The sequence below is a fragment of the Rosa chinensis genome, chromosome 2 (assembly GCF_002994745.2).
Source record: "Rosa chinensis cultivar Old Blush chromosome 2, RchiOBHm-V2, whole genome shotgun sequence".
Classification (NCBI taxonomy): Eukaryota; Viridiplantae; Streptophyta; class Magnoliopsida; order Rosales; family Rosaceae; genus Rosa; species Rosa chinensis.
In genome coordinates this window covers 4,015,266-4,036,012 of record NC_037089.1, presented here as the reverse complement: position 1 = coordinate 4,036,012, position 20,747 = coordinate 4,015,266, and the positions used below count along the sequence as shown (strand labels likewise).

Below are 20,747 nucleotides of genomic sequence, written 5' to 3'. Positions count from 1 at the left end.
GTAGTCACAGATTAGCCTGATCAAACATGAAATGTGCATGTGAGAGAATTTACATATTATTACCTTTTGTTTTAGCAATTTTTTATTTATTTCCTGATTTATTCAGTAGGAGATTCATGGCTGAGCTGCAGTGCACAATGTGATTAGATTCTATTTGGATTATCTTAATCTATATTATCATTCAGAAGGCTAGATTATTTAATTAAGCTAAAAGTTTAAATCATAGATCATAGATCATATATCTCATATTTCACCCCAAAAAAAAAAAAAAAAATTGCAATTATATACAAAGCACTATGAATATGAAGTCAAATGCTACAGAAAGAGTATACAGATAATGGTCCATACGAGGACCATCATATTCCTATTATTCTTCCAATAATTCAATTTTGCACTCATACGCGTGCAAAAGGAGAAGAACAAAATCTAGCTCTAAGCTGCAAAAATCTGATAGCAAAAAGTGCTTTCTTCAATGGAAATCTACATACTTCTCCAACTAGAAACTCAGCTCCCAGCTATAGAAAAAACATTGATTGGGAGTTTGTGACCTATGTGCCTCGGTGAAAGTTCTGAACAAGATAGCCATTAACTTCATATTTGAAAGTCAATGGTACATCCACCAATCTTCTCTGCAGTCTCAATTTCTGGTATTATGGAACGATGATTCGAGATTGTGGAACCTGATAGAATATCTTTGAGATTCTTTAGAATTTCCTGGGGTCGGTGTTTAGTATATTTGTGGTTCGCAATTTTCAACGGTTGTGACTCAATGCCAGTTCTGGTAGCTGACCTAGCAAATCCCTTGTTTTGAGGTTCTGCATCTACAGAAATTCAGTTAATGTATAAATCCAAAAGTGATTGCACTAATGAAAAACAACCTGATATGGATAATATAATAGACAGACAGTTCAAGCATTAGAGTATTCACACGATAAACACTTGATATATGACTTTAGAATCAATAACTCAAAAAGACGCAGAGAATACCATGATCTACAAACCTTATGAAATGGTTATGAAATATGTGAATCTAATCATTTTACATCTTATGAGTATCACTTTAAAATGAAATACACTCATTTAGACCTTCGTGATTTTAATTTGAACCATCTTATGTTGCCAACCCATATATTTGTAAATAAAACCATGAATTTGTTACACTCACAAATTACCTTCAGGTCTGGTTGCAGAATCCTTCCTTGCCTCACGTGATTTAGCTCGCATAATGCATAACCACATTCTTTCAGCTTCATAACCATGTTCTGACACCACTGGAATGTGCCAGTGCCCTTCCTCTGATTCCTGAGAACATATTTCACCAAGGTGCATAAATATCTACAGTCTTCTAATCAAAATTCAGTTAACTTACAGTGGCAGAGATTTATTAGTTTTGACCTGAATTACAACAGAACAAGGAGGAGGCATATGAAACACTGGACCACCTTCAGAGAAACTGAAGTGCACCTTCAATTAAAGAGGATAAATGACATGTTAGATAAATAGGAGCAGATATTATACAGAGAATCAAGTATTGTTGACTGCAAAGATATAAACAATTTGGACCAAGTAATCTAGTATAGTATAGACTATAGATAATTGTTATTATCCTAGAGAGCTCCACTCACTTGATGCCTTTCTTTCCATCTTGGAAAGAAATCATTCCCAAGAAGTTGAAATGTATGGTCTCTCATCTCATCATTTGTCACAAGTAAGCACTTGAACTTAATTGCAGCATACAACCAGTACCTGAAAACGATGGCACTTTAAATCAGTATGCATTATCCAAATAATAATCTGAGATTAGGTATTAAATCGAAAAACTTAATGTAATAGTAAAAGTTATATACAAACAATGCACATATCACTTGTTTAATATTGCTCTTACTGACCAATCATCATTTGACCCAGTAGGCGTTGCATAGAGAGCATCAGCATTTTGCCACTTCTCAATCAACGCCTTATTCACCCGTTCATCCATTCTGCCTCCAGTGATACGCCTATTATGAAGAACAATGAGTGGCCATCTCTTCGAAGGAAGCTTCTGGCGTATGCCATTAACGACAGCATTGACCTAAATAATTCACCATGCTAATGTAGACCAATCATTAATAAGAACACATTGTTAATTTCTGTTGTATGTGCTTAAGCATCAAGCTACTTGCCTTGGCTGTGATGAATTTCTTCTGGCTGAAAAGACCTACATTAGCTCCATCCACCACTGCTTCAAAAGGTCCATAATAATCGAGCCATTTCTGCATAATACAATTTTGGTCTTTCCTAAGTCAAACCATACAAGATTAAAAGCAATAAGCATTGTTGGGGGCTTTTCGTACTTGAAATTTCTGAAAGCTTGAATTTTTCTCTCTCTGTATAGCTATAGATGCAACTGATTCAGCAAAGTTTTCTGTTTCTACAGGATCAAGATCAATTGTGGCCAATTTTCCCCCACAGCATTTGCACAAGCCATCGGATCCAATAGTTGTATGTAGCACTGACCACTTTCCTTTCCCCAACCATCCCTGCCCATGCCACCCACCACCCCCATTTTCAATGGCCTGCCTTATCAATCTTTCGTCCCATTTTGTCTTTCCCACTCTTGACGCTTCCTTGCTATTAAACCACTTTACAATTAAGTCAGCAGTAGAGGGTGAGACCCTCCTTACACTTGTTCTTAGTTTCTGCAACATATAATACACCTTGTCACCTTTTCCAGCTCCCACACTCACTCTTAAGAGGGCCTCCAGTTCAGGCTCTTCTGGATAGACACCATGCTCCAACATGTGTTTCTCAACAGCAAACGCTTTGTCAATATTGCCACTACTGCAAAAAGCAGATAACGCAGGACCGTAGGAACGCAGTCTAGGATTTATTCCCATCGATTTCATCTGCTTCACCATGTCAAATGCCATGTCTCCCTCCCCCATTGACATTGCCATTCTAGCCACAGATGTCAATGCTGCTTCATTCACTGGGACACCATCCAAACACATCTTCTCATAAATCTCAAATCCCCTTTGGAGTGCATACTTCTTCACATCCTCACTAACCCGAATCTCATTGCTTTCTTGCTTCACATTTCCATCTTTTAGACTTGTACCATCATCTCCAACTTTGGTAGGATTGTTCAGTCCATCTAACAGGCGAGAGTTTCGCTTCACAAATCCATTAGAAAACCACGCTAAGTTCCTCTTTTCATTGGAAGCACCATCCACATCATCATCAAACCTGTTCCTTGAACTCAACTCCATTTTTTCAGCACTCTCATCACTTCCACTGTTATCATCCCAATTCCCAATACCCGAATCTCTTAACTTAGTCAACTCCATTGTTTCCACTCCAGTTCCTTCACCAGACGAATCCAGGGTATCCAAAACTCGAGTCCCAGACCCACTCTTAGCAGGACGAACAACACCAACAGCTGCAGAAGAGCACAGATACAACAGAACAGTATAATGATACTGATCCAACTTAATCTGCTCAGTTTGAGCCAAATCATAGTACTTAATTGCACCCATTACATCCCCTCTCTTTGAGCACATATCCAATCCAACTCTCATCTTAACTTCAGGCAAGTCTACATTAACCTTGTTTTTCTTAGACCCTCTCCCCTTTTTCTCTTCTCCCACCTGATCACTATCACTACCTCTCTTCTTTCTTTCCTTACTCTTATCTTTAAACCACATACCCTCCTTCCTTCTACTTTTCTTTGTACTTTTCTCTTTAGTGAACCTAGCTTCACTCTTTTTCTCCACAACTGAACTGCCATTGTTCTTTACAGGTTTTTCAGTTGCTGAGTTCAGGGTCTTTGTGTGTGGTTCATGGTACGTGGTGGTGGAGGTGGAAAACTTTGCAACTATGTGGTTGATATTCTCTCTAGCGAGTGGAAGTGGATAGAGTTTTAGTGCGTGTTTGAGTTGAAGTGTTTGCTTGGGAGGTGAGAAAGTGAAGAAATGAGAGGGGCAGTGGAATTCAAAAACGTTGAGAGGAGATGGGTACTTACAGAGGGTGGTGATGGAGTGAAGAAGGTGGTGCTGCTTTTGCTGCAGTACTGAGTTGGGGGAGGTGAAGGAGGCCATGTGTGGCCGTTGGAGGAGTTTGCTGGGCCGCTACCGATATGGATTAACTAGTAACAGAGGTGTAAGTCGAAATTACACAATTGCCCTTTCTGTTTAAGGTGAACAGGGACGTGATTAGCGTCTTAAATAAGGTTGATATCGTCTATAATTCCACCGGTATGGTAGAAAACAACTTCTTTTAAATCATTTCTTAATTGAACGTCTTTCATGACATTCTGGGTTTGATTACAAGGTCATATGAGGCATCAGTGCGTCCTCGAATTACTCTACGTAACAAGCATTTTCATTTAAAAGGGAAAACAGAGAGGTTTTATATGGGAATTCAACTGACGGCTACTACTCTACGATGATCCGACATGTTTCAAATCATGACTCTCTCAAAGATTATGTCAAAAGTAACAGATTGCAATAAGGGTTCTGAAAACAACCGACTGTCCAGCAGTCTTAAAATTGGAACTTGAATCACCTTACAATGTCACAGCGTCGTGTATAACTTTGTAATTTGACATGTAACTCATAGCCGGTAGTTGGTAGATATTAAGTAAACTAGAAACACATTATTGGGCACCTCCCTTAAATAACAACTTAATAGTCCCCAGCTTGGTCCCCAGCTTGGTTCAGCAGGAACAGATTTAGCCTCCTTTACAAAGGTATTCAGACAAAAGGATGAAAATCAACAAGCACTGATGCCCAATAAACTGTTTAACACATTATGCTACTAAAATCCATAAATAAAAATGTCAACGAGTGCCCTACATTGCCGTCAAACAAAATCTCTGCGAGAACTTGATAGAGAGAGAGAGAGCTGTCATAAAGGCATTGAAATTCCTGAAATGGAAAAGGAAGTATTAGGGTCCATTTGGGAGTGAATGATTAAGAATAAAGGATCTGGATCTGACATTAAACTAGACTAGTTAACAGAACCATAAGATTTTAAGAACACTACTATAATGCATTTGGAGCAACTCCATACAATATGATAACACCTAAATCACTTGATTTGGAAATACTCCTCCCAAATGAACCCTTAGAGTGCAGCCTTGATCCCATGAACTAGGCTGAACACGACTAAATCAAGACCAACTTGATTGAACGATATTAGTTTATCAACAATTTATTTGGTTATCTGCTCACCAATGATTCAGATAGATGGGGGTAAACTAATAAGCTCGAATAATGCACAGTTCAGTAGGGTGTGTAAGTGTATGTACAGCATGCAGTTTCAGTTGAACTGTGTTCATTCCTTAAAGGATTATCCTGTCGTAGTTTTATCTTTTTTTTTCCCACCACGGAAAGAACACAAGCTCCCTTAGAAGCTTATATAATAGCAAGCCAATAGAAACTCAATCCATCCACACATAGCACAAAGATCAGACACATACAATAACCAGAGCATCACATAACCAGAATTGAACCAAATAGATCAAATGTGTATCAAAATATAAGCATAGCTGAAAGATCCCATTCTGTCAAGCAACCAAAAACACTAAAGATTGAAAACTTTAGAGTTTCTTCTGTGACTTTCCAACCCTTAATCAATACTGAAAGCAATGAAAGCATGTGAGAGCTTAAAAAATTAGAGGAAAAGGCTGACCTTGAGGAACTAACCCCCAGCTCTGGGACTCAATTGACAAGCTCGATGTTAACCGCGCCGAAGCAATTGCACTATGCAATGGCATCATCGACTCCACGCTGCTCAGTTCCAATGGTAACCTAAATAATCAAACACAAAAAAACTTTCTGAGATTCCAGATTTGCCCTACTCAATTTCAATGGTAACAAACGAGAATGAGAAATTGGAATAACCTGGAAATGCGTCGGACGGGAGCGGGTGCCGGAAAGTGAAGGCTCGATTTGAGGGAAGAGAGTTCGGACGACGTCGTTTTGGTGAGCTTGTGAGTGAAGGACGGGTGTAATCGGGAGGATAACCTAGAGACGACTTTAGAGTAGGCCATTGGAGGGAGCTAGTAGTGAGTCTCTTCTACTGTGTTTGGGTTTTGGGGGTTTTGGCCGCTTAGCATTCGAGGTTTATTGATTGTGGAAAGAAACGGCATGTCGTTGCCCAGGTTCGATACATTAGCCAAACGTCCGAACCCATTCAGCTCCGACAAACCCGACCCGACCCGGTTACATTTTGGGTTGAATTTGTAGTCATGATCAAGAAAATAATGTTCAACCACCCTTGGATGTAAATCCAATGGCAAAGATAATTATTATTAAGTTGAGGTGTTTTGTTTTCCACCTTTGGATGTAAAACTAAGGGTTATTGAGCATAAATTCTTTGGTCAGTAACTGACCAGGTAAACACCACTGTGTTCTAAATATCTACAGATACACCGATATATCTCCTATAGCGTTCTTGTTTCTCCAATATATTTGTTGATATATCATAATATTAGTGTGATATCTGTAAGCCGATTTAAACGTTTGTCCTGATCTCATTATGACCTTCTGCAAAACTCACTGAACGATGCCGGGACTGATCGAATATGGAGAAACTTTGTGATTCATTTAATCATTTTGGAAGTCCATTGTGGACATGACATCGGTGAGATACGCCGGATTCAGACACATCAAGTAACTCTCTCGAGTTCTGTATAATATCCAGTGTTTTATGATACTTCCTGGATCTATTAGACCATTCACAAAGGAGAGGGCAGAAAGGAAGGTGAAAGCTTATTGCTTATTTTGGAAACCATTATCAAAGTTACATTACAATACTACTATGGGGAAGCAATCGCATGAAATTTATTTTCCGGAAAAGTTGAAGGTGCCGGCTTACATGCGTGACCTTGAAGATGAGGATGATGCGGGTGCACTCTGCAGGACAAGGAAAAAGATATTAGGTAAACAAGACACAGAGAATAGCTTCAATTCATCGCAAACCAATCACGTTTGAAAATAAGAGTTGGGTGTTATTACCAGAAGCAAGCCTTTTGTTGCTCTTTCTTCCAAAAACCTGGATGGTTTGAAGAAACCACCGTATACTCCTGACCATTTCTTGAGAGTAGCGTATATATGCTTAGGCCCAACCATATCTGCCCAAAAGACAATGCCACCCCTGCCGCACAGACAAATAGTTTAAATGAGTGAGTGGAAGAACTATGAATAGTTAATATGGGATACTCTCATAATTTAGCAGGCTGAGGACTGTCAAAGCAATACAAAGCTAAATCTATTTGCACTAATACCAGAACGGGAATCTGATCAAGTTTCACAAACAAAAAAGAATGTTTGCAACTTGCAACATCTTGAGTTCAAGCAGAAAGTCAGATGAAAGGGTCAAAATAGAACTCACCGGTAATTTGGGAAACTCATGCCAAGAACAGATGCAATGTCAAGGTCTGCTGCTCGAATTACTACTCCTTCATCCAAAATACGACATGCCTCATTCACCACAGGAAAGAGTATTATCTCCAGAATTTCTTGGTCTGTAACAGATAAAGGCTGCAAGCCATAGCCCAGAAAATCCAATGAGTATGGTTGTCTTAAAAGTGTCTAAAATGAAAGCATCTACTTACCCAGTAACAGACTGTAGTTTCAAACTTTCAATTATAACACTACTTTCTGCAAATGTAAGTTGAAATGGGAGAGTACCTTTCCACCAGGCATCATATTGGTAATTCGTCTAGACTCCTCAATAATTGGTAGCACAGACAGATCAGGCTTGGGCTTGCTTCCCTTTTCATAAATGTAATATCCTTTTCCATTGTTTTTACCTGAAATGCCATAAACACAAAGAAAATCAAACGCAGAAAAAGTAAAAGCATTCCAGGCCTCCTTCAAAAGAAAAAAAGGAAGATGAAGATATTTGGTGAAGTTCAATATTACCATTTCGTCCATTTTTGACTAAGAGTTCGACCAATGGTGATTGAAATGTGCGATCAGGGAAAGCACTAGCAAATTCCTTTCCAACAGCAAGAGCTACTCCATAGCCTGCCAAATCCTGAAGTCTGCAAGTTAAGAGAGCTAGACACAATCAACAATGCAGTTCTAAAGTCCAAGAGCATGTAGGAAAAATGATCCCCAAAAATTCTACACAAGATTTTCTGGAAGGAAAATAAACAAAAACAGTCAGTAGGAATAGTGAAAGGGAAAAAAGTTACTGGAATGGACCCATAGGAAGGCCAAAATTGCTGATGATCCTGTCAATCCTGAACACATCGACACCTGAATTGACCAATATATGTGCGCCTTGGGTATAGGGAAAGAATGCCCGATTGACTGCAAATCCCGTACAGTTACCAACCACAACAGGAACTTTCTTTATTACTTTTCCAACCGTCAAAAGGTCAAGAATTACTTGTGCCGAAGTCTTCTCTGTCCGTACTATTTCAAGAAGAGGCATCACATGAGCAGGACTGTCCATCAAAGTGCCATGTCGAAGAAAGTAGAAATTACAATCAACAAGCATTCCATGATAACCAAATAAAAGAATTGATAAGAATAAAATGCTACTAGTTGAGTAGACATATCTAAAAGCACACTGTTTCAGAGTGTCAAACAAGTGTGTTTTCTTCAATTGGTAAAGATGCATGTTTTTAGGTAGAAAAGTGAATCAACTAACCTGAAAAAGTGTGCCCCCACGATGCGGTCCTGAGATCTCGTCTTTTCTCCAACTATATTGAGGTCAATAGTGGATGTGTTTGTAGCCAAAATGCAACGAGAAGGGCAAACTTTCTCAAGTTCACCAAAAATCTTTTGTTTGAGAGGAACGCTCTCAATGACAGCCTGCAAAGAAGTTACAACTGGCATCAAATGCCTTTTCAAAATATTTTCAAGATAAAAGATCATACAATATCATTAAACACAGATATTAGGTAGAGAATAGATGCTTAGACAGTTAGAGCACCAAAGTGGTCAGTACAGATGAACATAAGGTATTATGTCTAAAAAAATAACTGAAAATACAGGGACAAAAAGTTCACATTTAAAATTCAAAATGACACTACACAAGAGCCTACCTCTATGACCATATCCACATCTTTGAAGTCTGAGTAGTCCAGACTACCTTTAAGCAATGAGAGAGCTTTGTCTGCCTTATCCCGTGCCAACTTCCCTCTAGTTACCAAGCCTTTGACATTTCCTGTCAAAAAAAAAACCTATGAGAAAGTATCCGACGCTTCCAGGAACAGGATCTCGCCAATGCATAAACCAAAAAAGGCCTGGGTATACTATTAATGATTTGGAAAAGAATATGCATCACATAATCCGCTAAAAAACTAGGCATGGACTGTTAATGCCAAGAGTGAATCACCTTCTATTGTTCGTACACCCTTCTGAAGAAATTCAGAGTTGATTTCTTTGAGAACAACAGATACATTGCTCAGAAGAAGGGCTGTAGCTATGCCAGAACCCATCAGACCTCCCCCAATGATAGCAACCTTCTTTATATGCCTTGGTTTAAGCCCAACATCAGTAACCTTGGGCACCTGCATAAGTCACAACTCAGAAGACAACACAATGAGAAAGAAAGAGGCTAAAGAAATAGCTTGTTAAAGAAGACAACTACATGCCCTTCAAAATCAATTTAAAAAGATTGGCATAAAATACGATTTTTAGAGCCAAGCACAAATATTTGGTTCAAGTGTTGGGAAATTAAGCTACAACAGAACCAATCAAACAAAAAACAGACTAACTAAAACAAATGAAGCAGATGGAGATCAGTCTTGATGTGCTAACAGAAAGAATGCAGCTATCCGCTAATTTACAAATTGATCAACCCCTGAGGAGTTACTTACAAAAGAATTGTACCTTTGCTGTTGCCCGTTGCGCAAAAAATACATGTACAAGACCTTTTGAAGTGTCTGATACAACTAACTCCTTAAAAACCTTAGCTTCCTGTATGAAAACTTCATTTGTTAGAATATACGTGAACAGGTGGCCTGCAAAGCTGTTTTCCAGACAGTTGGTAAAAGGTGCTAGCAAACTAATTATGATATAAATTATTATTATCATTATTATAATTATGATTATTTATAAATTAAAAAAAAATAGAAAAATAAAAAGAAAGATGAAATTTTCAAGAATACCAACATTACCTTCAGAACTCCACTATATCCTCCATGAATAATGCCCTCTTCAATTGCATCGAGGCATACTTGATGCTGAGGCATATTGGGAGCCGTCTTTCTGGCTTGTTGTCTAGCAACTTTAATTATCTCGCGTGCCTCAGATAGGGAGCAAAGCTTGTCTGTCCTGTGAAGGGACCGTAACCATGGTTTTCGCGCCGCTGCAATGTCCAAAGCCCATAATCGAGATACTTTCAGCAACTCTTGAGAAGGCACAATAGCATCGATAAGACCAAGCTTTGCCCCTTCTTCAGACATGATTGACTTGGATAACTGAAAAGTGATGTATGCTATAATTAAAAAGGACAGCCTATACTAAATTGGCATCAATGGGACGAACTTAAAATGCAAAGCTTTTTCAGCTGTTCAAAACAAAAGAACAAATTGAGCAGGTAAATGGTAGGCTCAAAATTTTATAGTTTTAAAATAGAAGACAAGCAATTGTTCCACACTTCTCAACATAATGAAGCTCTAATGATTTTCCAAGTGTTCACCTCTTGGACATTCATGCATAACTACATCTCATGGTCTGTGGTAATACGACTTATATCATTCCATTTAAACCAGACACCAAGCTAAAATTCAACCAAAATCTACCTCCCCTCCCCAGTACAGCAGATCTTTTCCTCAACTACCTTCTCTAGCTATAAAAATAGCAATTCTTTCCTCTTCCACCTCCTCACGGTTCAGAGCATACCATAGTGTTTTAAATAATTCAATACTTTGATAAGTGAAGAAAGTTATTAATGAGAACAAAATATATGACATTTGAAAATTAACCAAAATAAAAGAAAAAAAAATTAAACTAAGTATGAGTAGATGAACCAATTACCAGCATCATCTCAACTGCCTTTGGAAGCCCCGCAAGCCTTGGAAGACGCTGTGTGCCTTAAAGAGCAACAGTATTTTCACAATTCAGTCAACACTATCATGATCCTGTTGTTGCAGCTTATGTAGAATAAAGTCATACCTCCAAATCCCGGAATAACACCAAGTGTCAACTCTGGCAGGCCTAGTTGAGTTCTTGGAGCAGCAATGCGTGCATGGCATCCCTGCACATGATTTACTAATTAGACGTAATTGCACAAACAAATTAACCCACCAAAACTTTAACAAACTAAACTAAAAAACTGTCTGCTTAGGAGCGGGAGGACACACCAATGCCAACTCCAAGCCACCTCCGAGTGCAAGTCCTTCCACCGCAGCAACAACAGGCTTCTTCGAATCTATCACAGAGACATCAAAGTATCAACTGAAAATCGTAACTGGTGTGGCAAAACAGATCCCAGCACTTAATTTTGAGTGAGTAAGTACCTTCAACAGTGTTGACCATCAAGTCAACAGATACATCAGGCATGAGCGAAACATCCCCTGCCAAACAAATATAAGGATGAACTAAATTCTCAGCCATCCAACACTAAACTTACAGTAATAAGCACAGAAAAACTCATTTGAATCATACCGGTAGCGTGAACCTTCTCGAAAACATTGATATCAAAACCTCCAGAAAACCTTCCTCCATTTCCTTCAACCACACACAAAAGCGAAAGCATTCAAAAACACATTCAATTTTCCAAAATCAACATTCGAATCACGCAATTCAATCACCAAGAGTACAAATCAAAGCTGAATTACCGGTAACGACAATAGCCTTGACGTCGTTTCTCCTCGCGGCCTCATCGAACTTCTCCTTCAGCCCCTTGAGAACTACAGCACCACACCAAAACCAAATCACACAGAGTCAGCACAATCGGCGAGCTAAAAAAAAAAAGAGTTAACGGAAGATTAAGAGGTAGCTTGGATTACTGGATATGGCCAAGGCGTTGACGGGAGGATTGAACATGGTGATGACGGCGACACCGTCGCTTCCGACCTCCAAGGTGACCTTGACGCCCGCCATGGATCCACGAACCAGAAGCAACCTAGGGTTTCGTGATGAGGATAAGAAAATGGAGGAGAAAGCAAAAACGAAGATGATTATGAGATCACACTACTGCTACAAGTATGGCGTGTGTAAATGCTCTTTGGTCTCGGGACTCGGAATATGTGAATTGACCAGGCAGTCGTTACTTTACGATTACTTTTTTAGTGCACCACGTACCCGTCATTATGACGGGTTTCACATAATGAGGGATCGGCTGCTGTGTTGACTAAGGCCCCGTTTTTCCTTTTTACAAAAAATTAATTTTGTTCAAAATTTTAGATTTTATTATATTTGATAAATAAATAAAAATTAGCTTTAATTAAAAGTTATAGGTCACTGGCAGTAAATTTTAGAAGCAGCTTAGAGAAGTTGCTCTTAGAAGCCGATATGGATCAAAACTCACTCTGTAGTTGTTTTTGTTTGAACCTAAAATGAGCATTTTGACTTGACAAGGCGTGTCTTAGAGAAATTGAGCCAATGTCAGTGGCTCAAGCTATATATTGTCGACAAGTTCGAAATATATTATTTGGAGGCTAAATAAAGCCTACCTGCAGAATTATGGAAAATTATGCAAGCTGCAAGAAAAGGCACGCCTATGCGAATATTCATACTCCATTCAATTAAGGAATATGACATGCACGTTGGGAAATATTCAACTACATTTCATGGTGGCTAACATTGGAAAAACCTATCATGATTCCATTAATGCTTAATTGGAAAACCTACCATAATTCCATTAGTGCTCCATAATTCCATTAAACCTACCATAATTCCATTAGTGCTCCATCATGATTTGTTTAAGACCAACCACTTTGGCCCAGCAGCCTATATATAGAGGCTACGATGAAGTAACACAGTCACACAATTCATCAATTAATCTCTACATTCTCTTACCGGTGACCACACTCCAGTCCTAGAATCCTCAAGAGCTGACTGTCAGTGCCACCAAACCCTCTATCAACGTGCTTCGGTCCTAATCTCCTTGGGAGCCGACTGTAGTACCGCGACCACAACGGTTACGGAACCAGCCAAGCAAGGGTAACACCCTCGCAAACCAGCCAAGCTAAAGTCACTCTTTAGAAAGTTCTCCCCACTTCCCAGTGATTTTCGCTCTGCTCGATTTACAACGTCGAGTATCGATTGTGTGATTTAGAAGACTCTTAGCAAAAGTCCTCACCACGAGGCACACAGAATCCCGCGACGAGGTTGGTGCTCACCTCGTCTACAATCGTTCAAAAGAAGTCAGGTCAAGGGACATCCTCGACTACCGCACCCTAACGGTGCTGGCACGCCTGCGCAGAAAAGAGACTGTTGACTAGCTGCAACAAAACTGGAGCCAAACAGTTTTATGTACTGATAGCACTTTTAAAAATATTATTTACCAAACACGAAACTGTTTTAATTTACAGTTGATTATTCTCACAATACAGTAGCAGCAGTTTTTTTAAAAAGTCACTGCAATCCCAAACTAGCCCTAACATTGAGGTCAAAACTTTTTTTTATTTTTAAGGTATTCCAAAGACTTAATAAAGCCAGAGGATTAATCTACCGGCGCATGTAAAATGGCTCCAACTGTGTATTGCAGCATAGTGTCTGGTCATTTTGACTGCTTTTGGGAGTCAAACGTGGATAGAGATTCTCAACCAAAACGCTCAACTAAGAAATGGCTCTAACTATGCATTCACTGCATTGTAGTACAGTGCTTGGCCAATGTAACAATTTCGTGAGTCGAACGTGATAGGGATTCTCAACTAGAACGCTTAACCACTTACCACTTATATTGGTTAAAAAAAATAAAAAATAAAAAATAAAAAACTTTAATTTGATTGGGTTTTGAAGTTGTTGGCGGTTGTTAAAAGTCCTCTTCTTTAGTTAATGTCATCGTTAACATTTTGAGTAATGAAAATTGACATGGAAAGCAATAGCATAAATCAGACTCTTGACCCGGGCTATGTTTCGCCAGATTATCCGTAATCATATTATTTTCTCTATATATATATGGGAAACCAAGGAAGTAGAAAAGGACTGCATTTTATTCATTTGTAAGGTTCCTAAAGGATGCAGGGTAATATCAGTACTATTAAAAAAAATTGATGAAAACAGCACAAGGTTGTTAAAAGTTGTTGAAGTGTTGCTTCTAGTTTCTTTTTTGGGGAATAAGGCATGAAGTTTTGAATCATTTTTTTAATGTTTATTTTGACTTGACCTTTGATGGTCATCATAGCACTACTAAAAAAGAATCAGAAAATAAAAGAGTGCCTCGTTTGTTTCACTAATTTGGGGGCTTATGAAAAGCAGAGTGTTGCATTCAAAAATGATTAAAGAGGCTATTTGACTGTCCTTGGCCTGGATGTTTAGATTTCCTTACAACAATACGTAGATAAAAGATAAACACACAATGAAACACTGGAAAGAGGCTAACAGAATATAGGGCTATAGCACTGTACAAGAAACTGCAAAAAGAATACTTTTTGCAAGAAAAATTAAGTTACATATTCCACCATAAGTGGCGAATGCTCGCTGTTTCTCCAGAAATTATGAAAATATCGAAAAGGACAAAAAGAGTAGGAAAATAGATAAAAAGATCCTACCTTGTAGCAATCAAGCTAGCTATGATGTTAATTTGTATGGAACAATCTAAAATGATATCTTGTGCAATTACAAGGCTCTGCATTTTACACCACTTGGATCGAACTATGGTTGAAGCTAAAAATTCTAATCTACAATATATTAATAACCTAAAAAAACAAAAACAAAAATTAGATCCTTCTAAGAGTGGTTCCTAGTACTGTCTTGCCGGTTGACACCAACAAGTCGACTGAATTTACCTTGGGTAAATCTTGTGTGCTGAAATGTTTTTACAGTTCTTCTTTAAGCTTTTGGTTTATTTCCTCCATTTTCGGGGACGGATGGGGGTTTTGGAAGCACAGTACTAGGGGATAAAACTGCTGCAGTAACTATTTGCGACGTCCTGGCTGTAGGTGGAACAGCAGTTTTTGCAACACCATTGCTAATTGGTCCCTGTTGACTGCCTGTTTCCGTTCTTGGATTTGGAGTTCCATTGCCAACTTGCTCTCTTTGAGCTGCCGCTTCACTTCTGGCTAAAGATGAGCACTCTGCTTCTACAATAAAAAATTAAGAGGTCCATTGATTTCCAATGTCGAAGTGGTCAAAGGAAAATAAAGCAACAATCATTGTGGACTGGACACTAAAAGGAATCTCAACTTAACCTAAAACAAACCCATCAGTTATGTCATTTTTTCTTGTAAACATTTTGCCATCCTAATGGGACTAGGTACAACCATACAGGGGAGGGATGTGTGTAATAACAGCTGGATCAGGCCAGGAAACCATATTCACCAACAGTTTGATTATGATCGAAAAGTTTTTAACTTCTTAATCCAGATAAGAAAAAGGTTGGACTTGCCTTTAAGTTCTCCGCGAGTGATAAGCATATTTAGGCAGCCTCGAAACTTTGCTAACACAATTCTTTCTTGTTCTGCATAGACTTCTGACATTCCTTGTCCATTAGGCAACTGAGAAGATGTGTTGCATCCATCCCCCATTAACCTATTAGGAGAAGCAGCTGACATGAACATTGTATCTTGTTCATCACACATCAAGGCCAAAGTTCCGGGAGACATTGGTCTCCCTTTTGGCCCATCAACACCATCCGAATTAGAATCTTCAGGGCTGATTTTGTCAGCTTGGTTTGCTGTAGAACAATCATCAGTCACAGCTTTCTGAGTGTCAGATTCCTTTTGGCTTTGCAACCTGTCTTCTGTGGTTGTAGCAAGGGAAGCTTCTGTCTGATATTCTGCCTGCTTCTCTGCAGCATTTTTTCGGTCTGCACAGATTGGACAGATATTAAACCAACCCTTTTTGGTCAAACTAAAGCAACATTTTAATGGCTATCAAAATCACTTGAAAGGCAACTACTTGAAGCATCATCACAATAAATGATTTGCTACTAATGGATTTTAATGTATAGTGTCACTAAGTGATGTCATCCATCTTCTGTATCTCATCTTTTGGAACTATTAAAGAAGAGAAGATTTTATGTGCAGAGCCTTGTGAAGAACAATGAAATTTCAATTACTGATTCGTCATCTTATGAACCAGTAAACTACCTGCAAGTGTCTTTGCTGCTTCTTCTGCTACCACAACCAAAACTGAGCAAAGCTCCTTCAAGTCCTGTGGTTGGATGATGTCTGCTAGGAGAGACCTTCAAAGATCATACACAAATTAGTTTTGATTCACGTAGATTAACAGTAGCTTATAAAATCACCAATTATACCTGTATGTGAACTTTGAAGGCCCTAATCCTGCAGTACCAAGACGAGCAACAGGGACCGAAGACGAAGACGGTGCAGGCGGTCTGAGATGATTTGCCTGGCAAATATAGTAGCATGCATTAATGATATTATTCCAAACTAGAATAGTGCCAAGATGAAGTTAACAAATTATATGCAAAAATCATTGATAATTATTTCCAATCATCAATAGCTAAATCCTGGCCAGTTAAAAGAGATAATCATTATCATAATAGGAAAATTTGTTTCCATTGATTGACACCACTAATTTTTTGAGGTTATTACTTTTACCACAAAACTAAATTTACCTGTGGAAACTGTCCTATCCTATGAGCTGATGGATCCTTGCCTGTCTGTCCAAAAAAGAGTTCCTGACCTTTTCTTTTCTTGGATACCGGTGGGGATGATATATATCCAGAGGATCCAATTGCTCCAGTAATGGCAGCATTTGCTGCCTGTTGAAGATATGCCATGTTGTTGCTATGGTCACCATGAAATAGAGCTTGTCTCTCTTCACTTCCTTCAAAGTTTTTGCAGTCTATGCACTTACAATTCTCAGAGCAGAGAATGTTGGCTTGGAAGCATTCGCAATATTTCTTGAGGCACCCTGATTTCTTGCAGTGGCATCCTTTATTGTGCTTTGCCAAGACCACAAGCTCACCTGCTTCCTCCTACACATTTCCAAATCAATCCATTTTCTTATCATTCACATGGTACCATGAGAGGGAGACCAATAGGTACTATATAAAGGACGCCAAGCAGAAATTATAACCATATATTAATTAGAAGGTATACAATTCAATTACTTGAGTAAAATAAGTAGTTCACTTTAATCAAGTCAATTTTTGTGATGGTATAAGACAGTGAAAAATAATTCATCAAAAAGGAAAACGGCATGTGCACCACAGACTCCCTAAGGACACTTGAGCATTTATTTAAAATATTTCAGCATAAACATGTAAAAGTAAATAGAGCACGTAATGATTTTCTCATAGACTCTGAAGGTCTTGATTAATTTCAGAGGAATATTGTCTCCTCAACTTCTTATCAAAGTCAGTGGTACACAAAGGGTCAGGATTGCAACTGCCACACACTAGAAAAGTTGGGTTCTCTCATGTAGAAGCCAGGAAAACAAAAACATCGGCCTAGAAGTTTGATGAGCACACTAAATCCTAGCTTTTAACCTATTAGTACAAGACTCCACATGAGATGAAGCGGAAATAAAAATGAAGTTAGAGAAGAACATCTTCAATGCTGTCTTGACTTTAGAACCATAATACTAAGAGCAAAAATGTGCAGTGCACACATGTTAAAAAGAGCCCTTGTGGATGCCTTCATGATAGCTAAATAGTCAAACTCTAGTTTATTGACTCAAAATCATGTGCAGAACCGAAGTTGTGGCCTCGTCATCCAATAATATCAACTTCAAAGTGGATCATGGCAGAAAGCAGTCCAAACACTAAGTTTACATACCCGACTATCCCTTGGTCCATGTGGGCTGCTTGCAATTTTTGGCCTGAATGCATTTGGATTACGCTCCAAAGTAGCCTCCACCGCATCTCGCCTAGCACCTTCATTTTCAACATTGTTGCAACAGTTTACACAGTTGCAACCATCACAGTAAATTCCAGATGCAAAACACTCGCAATACCTGGTCATCAAATAAAAAAAGAATCAACTTCATATCAGGTTTGTATTTTTGTGTGTTATAGTTAGTTGATACACTAAATTGATGTAAACTAAACCTTTTTGTAGGAAAATTTTCGTTTTCGTTTGGCAAAGAAAATTAAGAACAACCATTTAGTCTTAAGGTCAAAGGGGGAAAAAAGTCAGTGTAGTATCTGTAGCAAAATGGAAAGTGCAAACAAGTTATGGACTTACAGCTTTAAGCAGCGAGAGTGTTTACAATTACACTGTTTTTGCTTCTTAGGAGTGCCATCTTTACCATCAACATTCGGTCTTGGTCTTGATTTTGGGGAATCTGGTTTCCTATGAAAAAAAAACAGTGTTTATAAGACCAGTAAACCAACTTGAGCTTGCACATAAGGATTTTCACTTCAATGCCTACATATGTATCTTCAGAAGTGTCAATATGCACAATAATTACTATAAAAATTCAACCTTGTCTGTACATCAATAAATGAACATCAAATGTACACAGATGGATTGGCAATCATAGCAACTTACCATCTACGCCCAAATGACAACTCATTTACCAAAAAAAGAATTGCAATTGAACAATCCAAAAGGAAAGAAACTCAATCAGCCCCAAAAGCCATGTGGTAAGGCATTTCTTCTTTGGAGGGGAAGCAGAGTGGCAACAACATCAGTCAATGCTCACATATCTTAGGGAAGTATGTCATTTGAATTATAGAAATTGTTTAGAAAGAGTTTAGGAAATCCTAAATTCCAAACTAAACTATCACACAGAAAAGTCCAATAAACGTCATATTTAGCTTGTGTCAACACTCAACACATAGCACCCAAATGCACCCTAGTATATGTAGATCAAACGCAATTACTTCAGAAACGTAAATTCAATACTCCCATTCATTTACAAATTGAGTAGTTAAAGTAACCGAAGTTCAACAATGCCAATATCAAAAAAACCCCTCAAACACTCCCAAAAATATCAAACAACAATAAAACTTCACCCCCTCCAGAATCAAACCTTCAACAAAGATTTCAACATTGTTCACTAGACCCCAGAATACACAAGCTCACAGACTATACTCTCCAAATACAACAGCTCTCAAATCACCTCCAATTCTGAGCTCAACTCACATCTTACTCCACAATCCGAAAATCCAAACTTCCCAATCAAATTGAACTACCAAACTAAACTATTAAGCAATAACTAGACCACAAAATCATCAAGTACCAAACATTTCCAAACAAATTAGGGAGAAAAAGGAAAAACAAAAGCTACAAACTTACACAGGCCTAACTGAAGGTACAGGTGGCTGCGGCGGCACGGGCACCGGCACCCCCACCACCTGCGGCTTCGGCTGACTCTGCGGCACAGTCACCGTCTGCAGCTGCGGCTTCGGCGGCTCCGGCAACGCCACACTCCCCGAGGTGGTGGCGCCAAACCCCGTGAAATCGAGCTGCCTCGCAAGCTTCTTCGCCGGAACGTCCCCGGACGACGTCGTTGCACCGGCCGTTACCGCATCCGATTGCGGCTTCTTCGGAGCCGAATCGGCCCCGTCGCCTTCCCCCATGGAAATCCAAAACCTCACCAGAAAGAAAAAAAAAATTCAAATTTCGCCCAAAAATTTTCCGATTCTTCTAAACTCAAATCCACTGATTACTGCCGAAATTCCCCGAATTCAGATCCAGAGAGTAATCGGAAGATTCCGCCGCTCAGAAATTGGGCCGCGGCACAGCTCAAAACTCACGGCGGAGCTCGACCGCCAGTGGCCGCAATCGGAACGACGCCGAATTGAACAGAGAGAGAGTGTGGGGGGGGCGAGGAGTTGAAAAATCTAGGGTTGGAAATGTGGGGAGGAGAAAAGCGAGAGTCTTTGGAAGATTAGAGAGAAGAGGGTTGAGGAGAGAGAGAGAGAGAGCGAAGGCGCCTCTTTTTGGTTCTTCTTCTTCTTCTTCTTCTTCTTCCTCGGTTCTCTCCTCCCTCTCTCTTCCAGGCTTTTGAATTTCAATTTTGGGAATATTGGACGGTGGATTTGGCGTTGGGGGGGTCATCCGACGGTGAATGGGGAGAGTGACTATAGACGGTGGGCATTCATAGAGGAGTGGGAGTTTTGTAGCGATTGACCGTCGGATTAGAATATAAACAAACTTGGAGAGAGAATTTTTTACCGAACAACTTTATGCAAATAACCGATCAGTGAAAAGAGGCGGAGAATTGAGTTATGGGTTTGATCTTTATGATATAACCGCATAAAAATAAAATAAAATTACCACAGTAACTAATCCTCGACATCCGCACTTTTTTTTATTTTTAATCTCACTCAACTCATTTTTTATATGCTAGTGAAATTTGAATTTATAATATATAGGGTAGTTATAAATAATAAAGTTGTCACCTACTATCTACTCTACAATTTCGTGCACATTATCTTATTCTTGTACTGTCAAATTTCTTCTTCTTTTTTTTCAGCTTATGTCACAAGCCTAAAATGTAAAACATAGACTGCAGATATAGATATAAAGTACTCCGCAACAACTTAATGTGATGCGATCATGCGAAAGAAATTTGTCTTTTTATAATTTGACTTGGTTTTAGTTTGTATTTATTTTGAAACACTAACATTAGAGTACTTATTATGAAAAGTAAATTTGTGCGTGTCTATTAAAAACATACAAAATAATCCTGGTGCTAATCTCATCAAAACTTTTTAAG

At 38.9% G+C, this 20,747-nt stretch overlaps 4 protein-coding genes across 6 annotated transcripts; all 4 read right to left on the bottom strand.

Annotated features, from left to right (window-relative positions):
• Window positions 1-264: 264 nt before the first annotated feature.
• Window positions 265-4,050, bottom strand: LOC112184572 (proteinaceous RNase P 1, chloroplastic/mitochondrial). The gene is made up of 7 exons (XM_040514028.1): window positions 4,001-4,050; window positions 2,163-2,252; window positions 1,890-2,071; window positions 1,626-1,746; window positions 1,396-1,464; window positions 1,173-1,302; window positions 265-821 (listed from the first exon to the last, which is right to left on the bottom strand). The coding sequence occupies exons 3-7, from the start codon at window positions 1,976-1,978 to the stop codon at window positions 592-594; spliced, it is 639 nt and encodes a 212-aa protein (XP_040369962.1). The 5' UTR covers window positions 1,979-2,071; window positions 2,163-2,252; window positions 4,001-4,050; the 3' UTR covers window positions 265-591.
• LOC112184574 (protein NUCLEAR FUSION DEFECTIVE 6, mitochondrial) lies at window positions 2,259-6,133 on the bottom strand. 2 transcript variants are annotated; one of them, XM_024322835.2, is made up of 3 exons: window positions 5,883-6,133; window positions 5,671-5,789; window positions 4,619-4,904 (listed from the first exon to the last, which is right to left on the bottom strand). In XM_024322835.2, exons 1-3 carry the CDS (start codon window positions 6,029-6,031, stop codon window positions 4,885-4,887), a joined length of 288 nt encoding a protein of 95 aa, XP_024178603.1. In that variant the 5' UTR covers window positions 6,032-6,133; the 3' UTR covers window positions 4,619-4,884. The 2 variants fall into 2 exon arrangements, with proteins under 2 accessions (XP_040369961.1, XP_024178603.1); XM_040514027.1 differs by lacking the exons at window positions 4,619-4,904; window positions 5,883-6,133 and adding an exon at window positions 2,259-4,165.
• Window positions 6,134-6,649: 516 nt separating this feature from the next.
• On the bottom strand, window positions 6,650-12,219 carry LOC112184573 (peroxisomal fatty acid beta-oxidation multifunctional protein AIM1). Its single transcript, XM_024322834.2, has 18 exons — window positions 11,954-12,219; window positions 11,783-11,854; window positions 11,610-11,672; window positions 11,462-11,518; window positions 11,306-11,373; window positions 11,118-11,199; window positions 10,980-11,035; window positions 10,118-10,420; window positions 9,831-9,917; window positions 9,334-9,508; window positions 9,041-9,162; window positions 8,644-8,807; window positions 8,183-8,437; window positions 7,908-8,029; window positions 7,674-7,795; window positions 7,375-7,523; window positions 6,999-7,137; window positions 6,650-6,896 (listed from the first exon to the last, which is right to left on the bottom strand). Exons 1-18 carry the CDS (start codon window positions 12,045-12,047, stop codon window positions 6,855-6,857), a joined length of 2,172 nt encoding a protein of 723 aa, XP_024178602.1. The 5' UTR covers window positions 12,048-12,219; the 3' UTR covers window positions 6,650-6,854.
• Window positions 12,220-14,513: 2,294 nt separating this feature from the next.
• LOC112189020 (protein tesmin/TSO1-like CXC 5) lies at window positions 14,514-20,109 on the bottom strand. 2 transcript variants are annotated; one of them, XM_024328282.2, is made up of 8 exons: window positions 19,322-20,109; window positions 18,266-18,373; window positions 17,858-18,035; window positions 16,693-17,055; window positions 16,369-16,463; window positions 16,202-16,296; window positions 15,499-15,918; window positions 14,514-15,187 (listed from the first exon to the last, which is right to left on the bottom strand). In XM_024328282.2, the coding sequence occupies exons 1-8, from the start codon at window positions 19,603-19,605 to the stop codon at window positions 14,943-14,945; spliced, it is 1,788 nt and encodes a 595-aa protein (XP_024184050.1). In that variant the 5' UTR covers window positions 19,606-20,109; the 3' UTR covers window positions 14,514-14,942. The 2 variants fall into 2 exon arrangements, with proteins under 2 accessions (XP_024184050.1, XP_024184049.1); XM_024328281.2 differs by having other exon boundaries at window positions 14,514-15,193; window positions 19,322-20,101.
• Window positions 20,110-20,747: the final 638 nt, after the last annotated feature.

What these genes read in the sequence shown, in the direction of transcription:
- LOC112189020 (XM_024328281.2), bottom strand. Translation starts at nt 19,605, where the DNA reads ATGGGGGAAGGCGACGGGGCCGATTCGGCTCCGAAGAAGCCGCAATCG. An exon ending in CCTTCAAAGTTCACATACAG is followed by an intron (nt 16,297 to 16,368) that starts GTATAATTGGTG and finishes TGATCTTTGAAG; the next exon opens with GTCTCTCCTAGCAGACATCA. An exon ending in AGCAGCAAAGACACTTGCAG is followed by an intron (nt 15,919 to 16,201) that starts GTAGTTTACTGG and finishes CAATCTGTGCAG; the next exon opens with ACCGAAAAAATGCTGCAGAG.
- LOC112184574 (XM_040514027.1), bottom strand. Translation starts at nt 4,076, where the DNA reads ATGGCCTCCTTCACCTCCCCCAACTCAGTACTGCAGCAAAAGCAGCAC.
- LOC112184572 (XM_040514028.1), bottom strand. Translation starts at nt 1,978, where the DNA reads ATGGATGAACGGGTGAATAAGGCGTTGATTGAGAAGTGGCAAAATGCT. An exon ending in ACTGGGTCAAATGATGATTG is followed by an intron (nt 1,747 to 1,889) that starts GTCAGTAAGAGC and finishes CATCGTTTTCAG; the next exon opens with GTACTGGTTGTATGCTGCAA. An exon ending in TTCTGCAACCAGACCTGAAG is followed by an intron (nt 822 to 1,172) that starts GTAATTTGTGAG and finishes GAATTTCTGTAG; the next exon opens with ATGCAGAACCTCAAAACAAG.
- LOC112184573 (XM_024322834.2), bottom strand. Translation starts at nt 12,047, where the DNA reads ATGGCGGGCGTCAAGGTCACCTTGGAGGTCGGAAGCGACGGTGTCGCC. An exon ending in ATGTGGATATGGTCATAGAG is followed by an intron (nt 8,808 to 9,040) that starts GTAGGCTCTTGT and finishes ACTTCTTTGCAG; the next exon opens with GCTGTCATTGAGAGCGTTCC. An exon ending in ATATGATGCCTGGTGGAAAG is followed by an intron (nt 7,524 to 7,673) that starts GTACTCTCCCAT and finishes TATGGCTTGCAG; the next exon opens with CCTTTATCTGTTACAGACCA.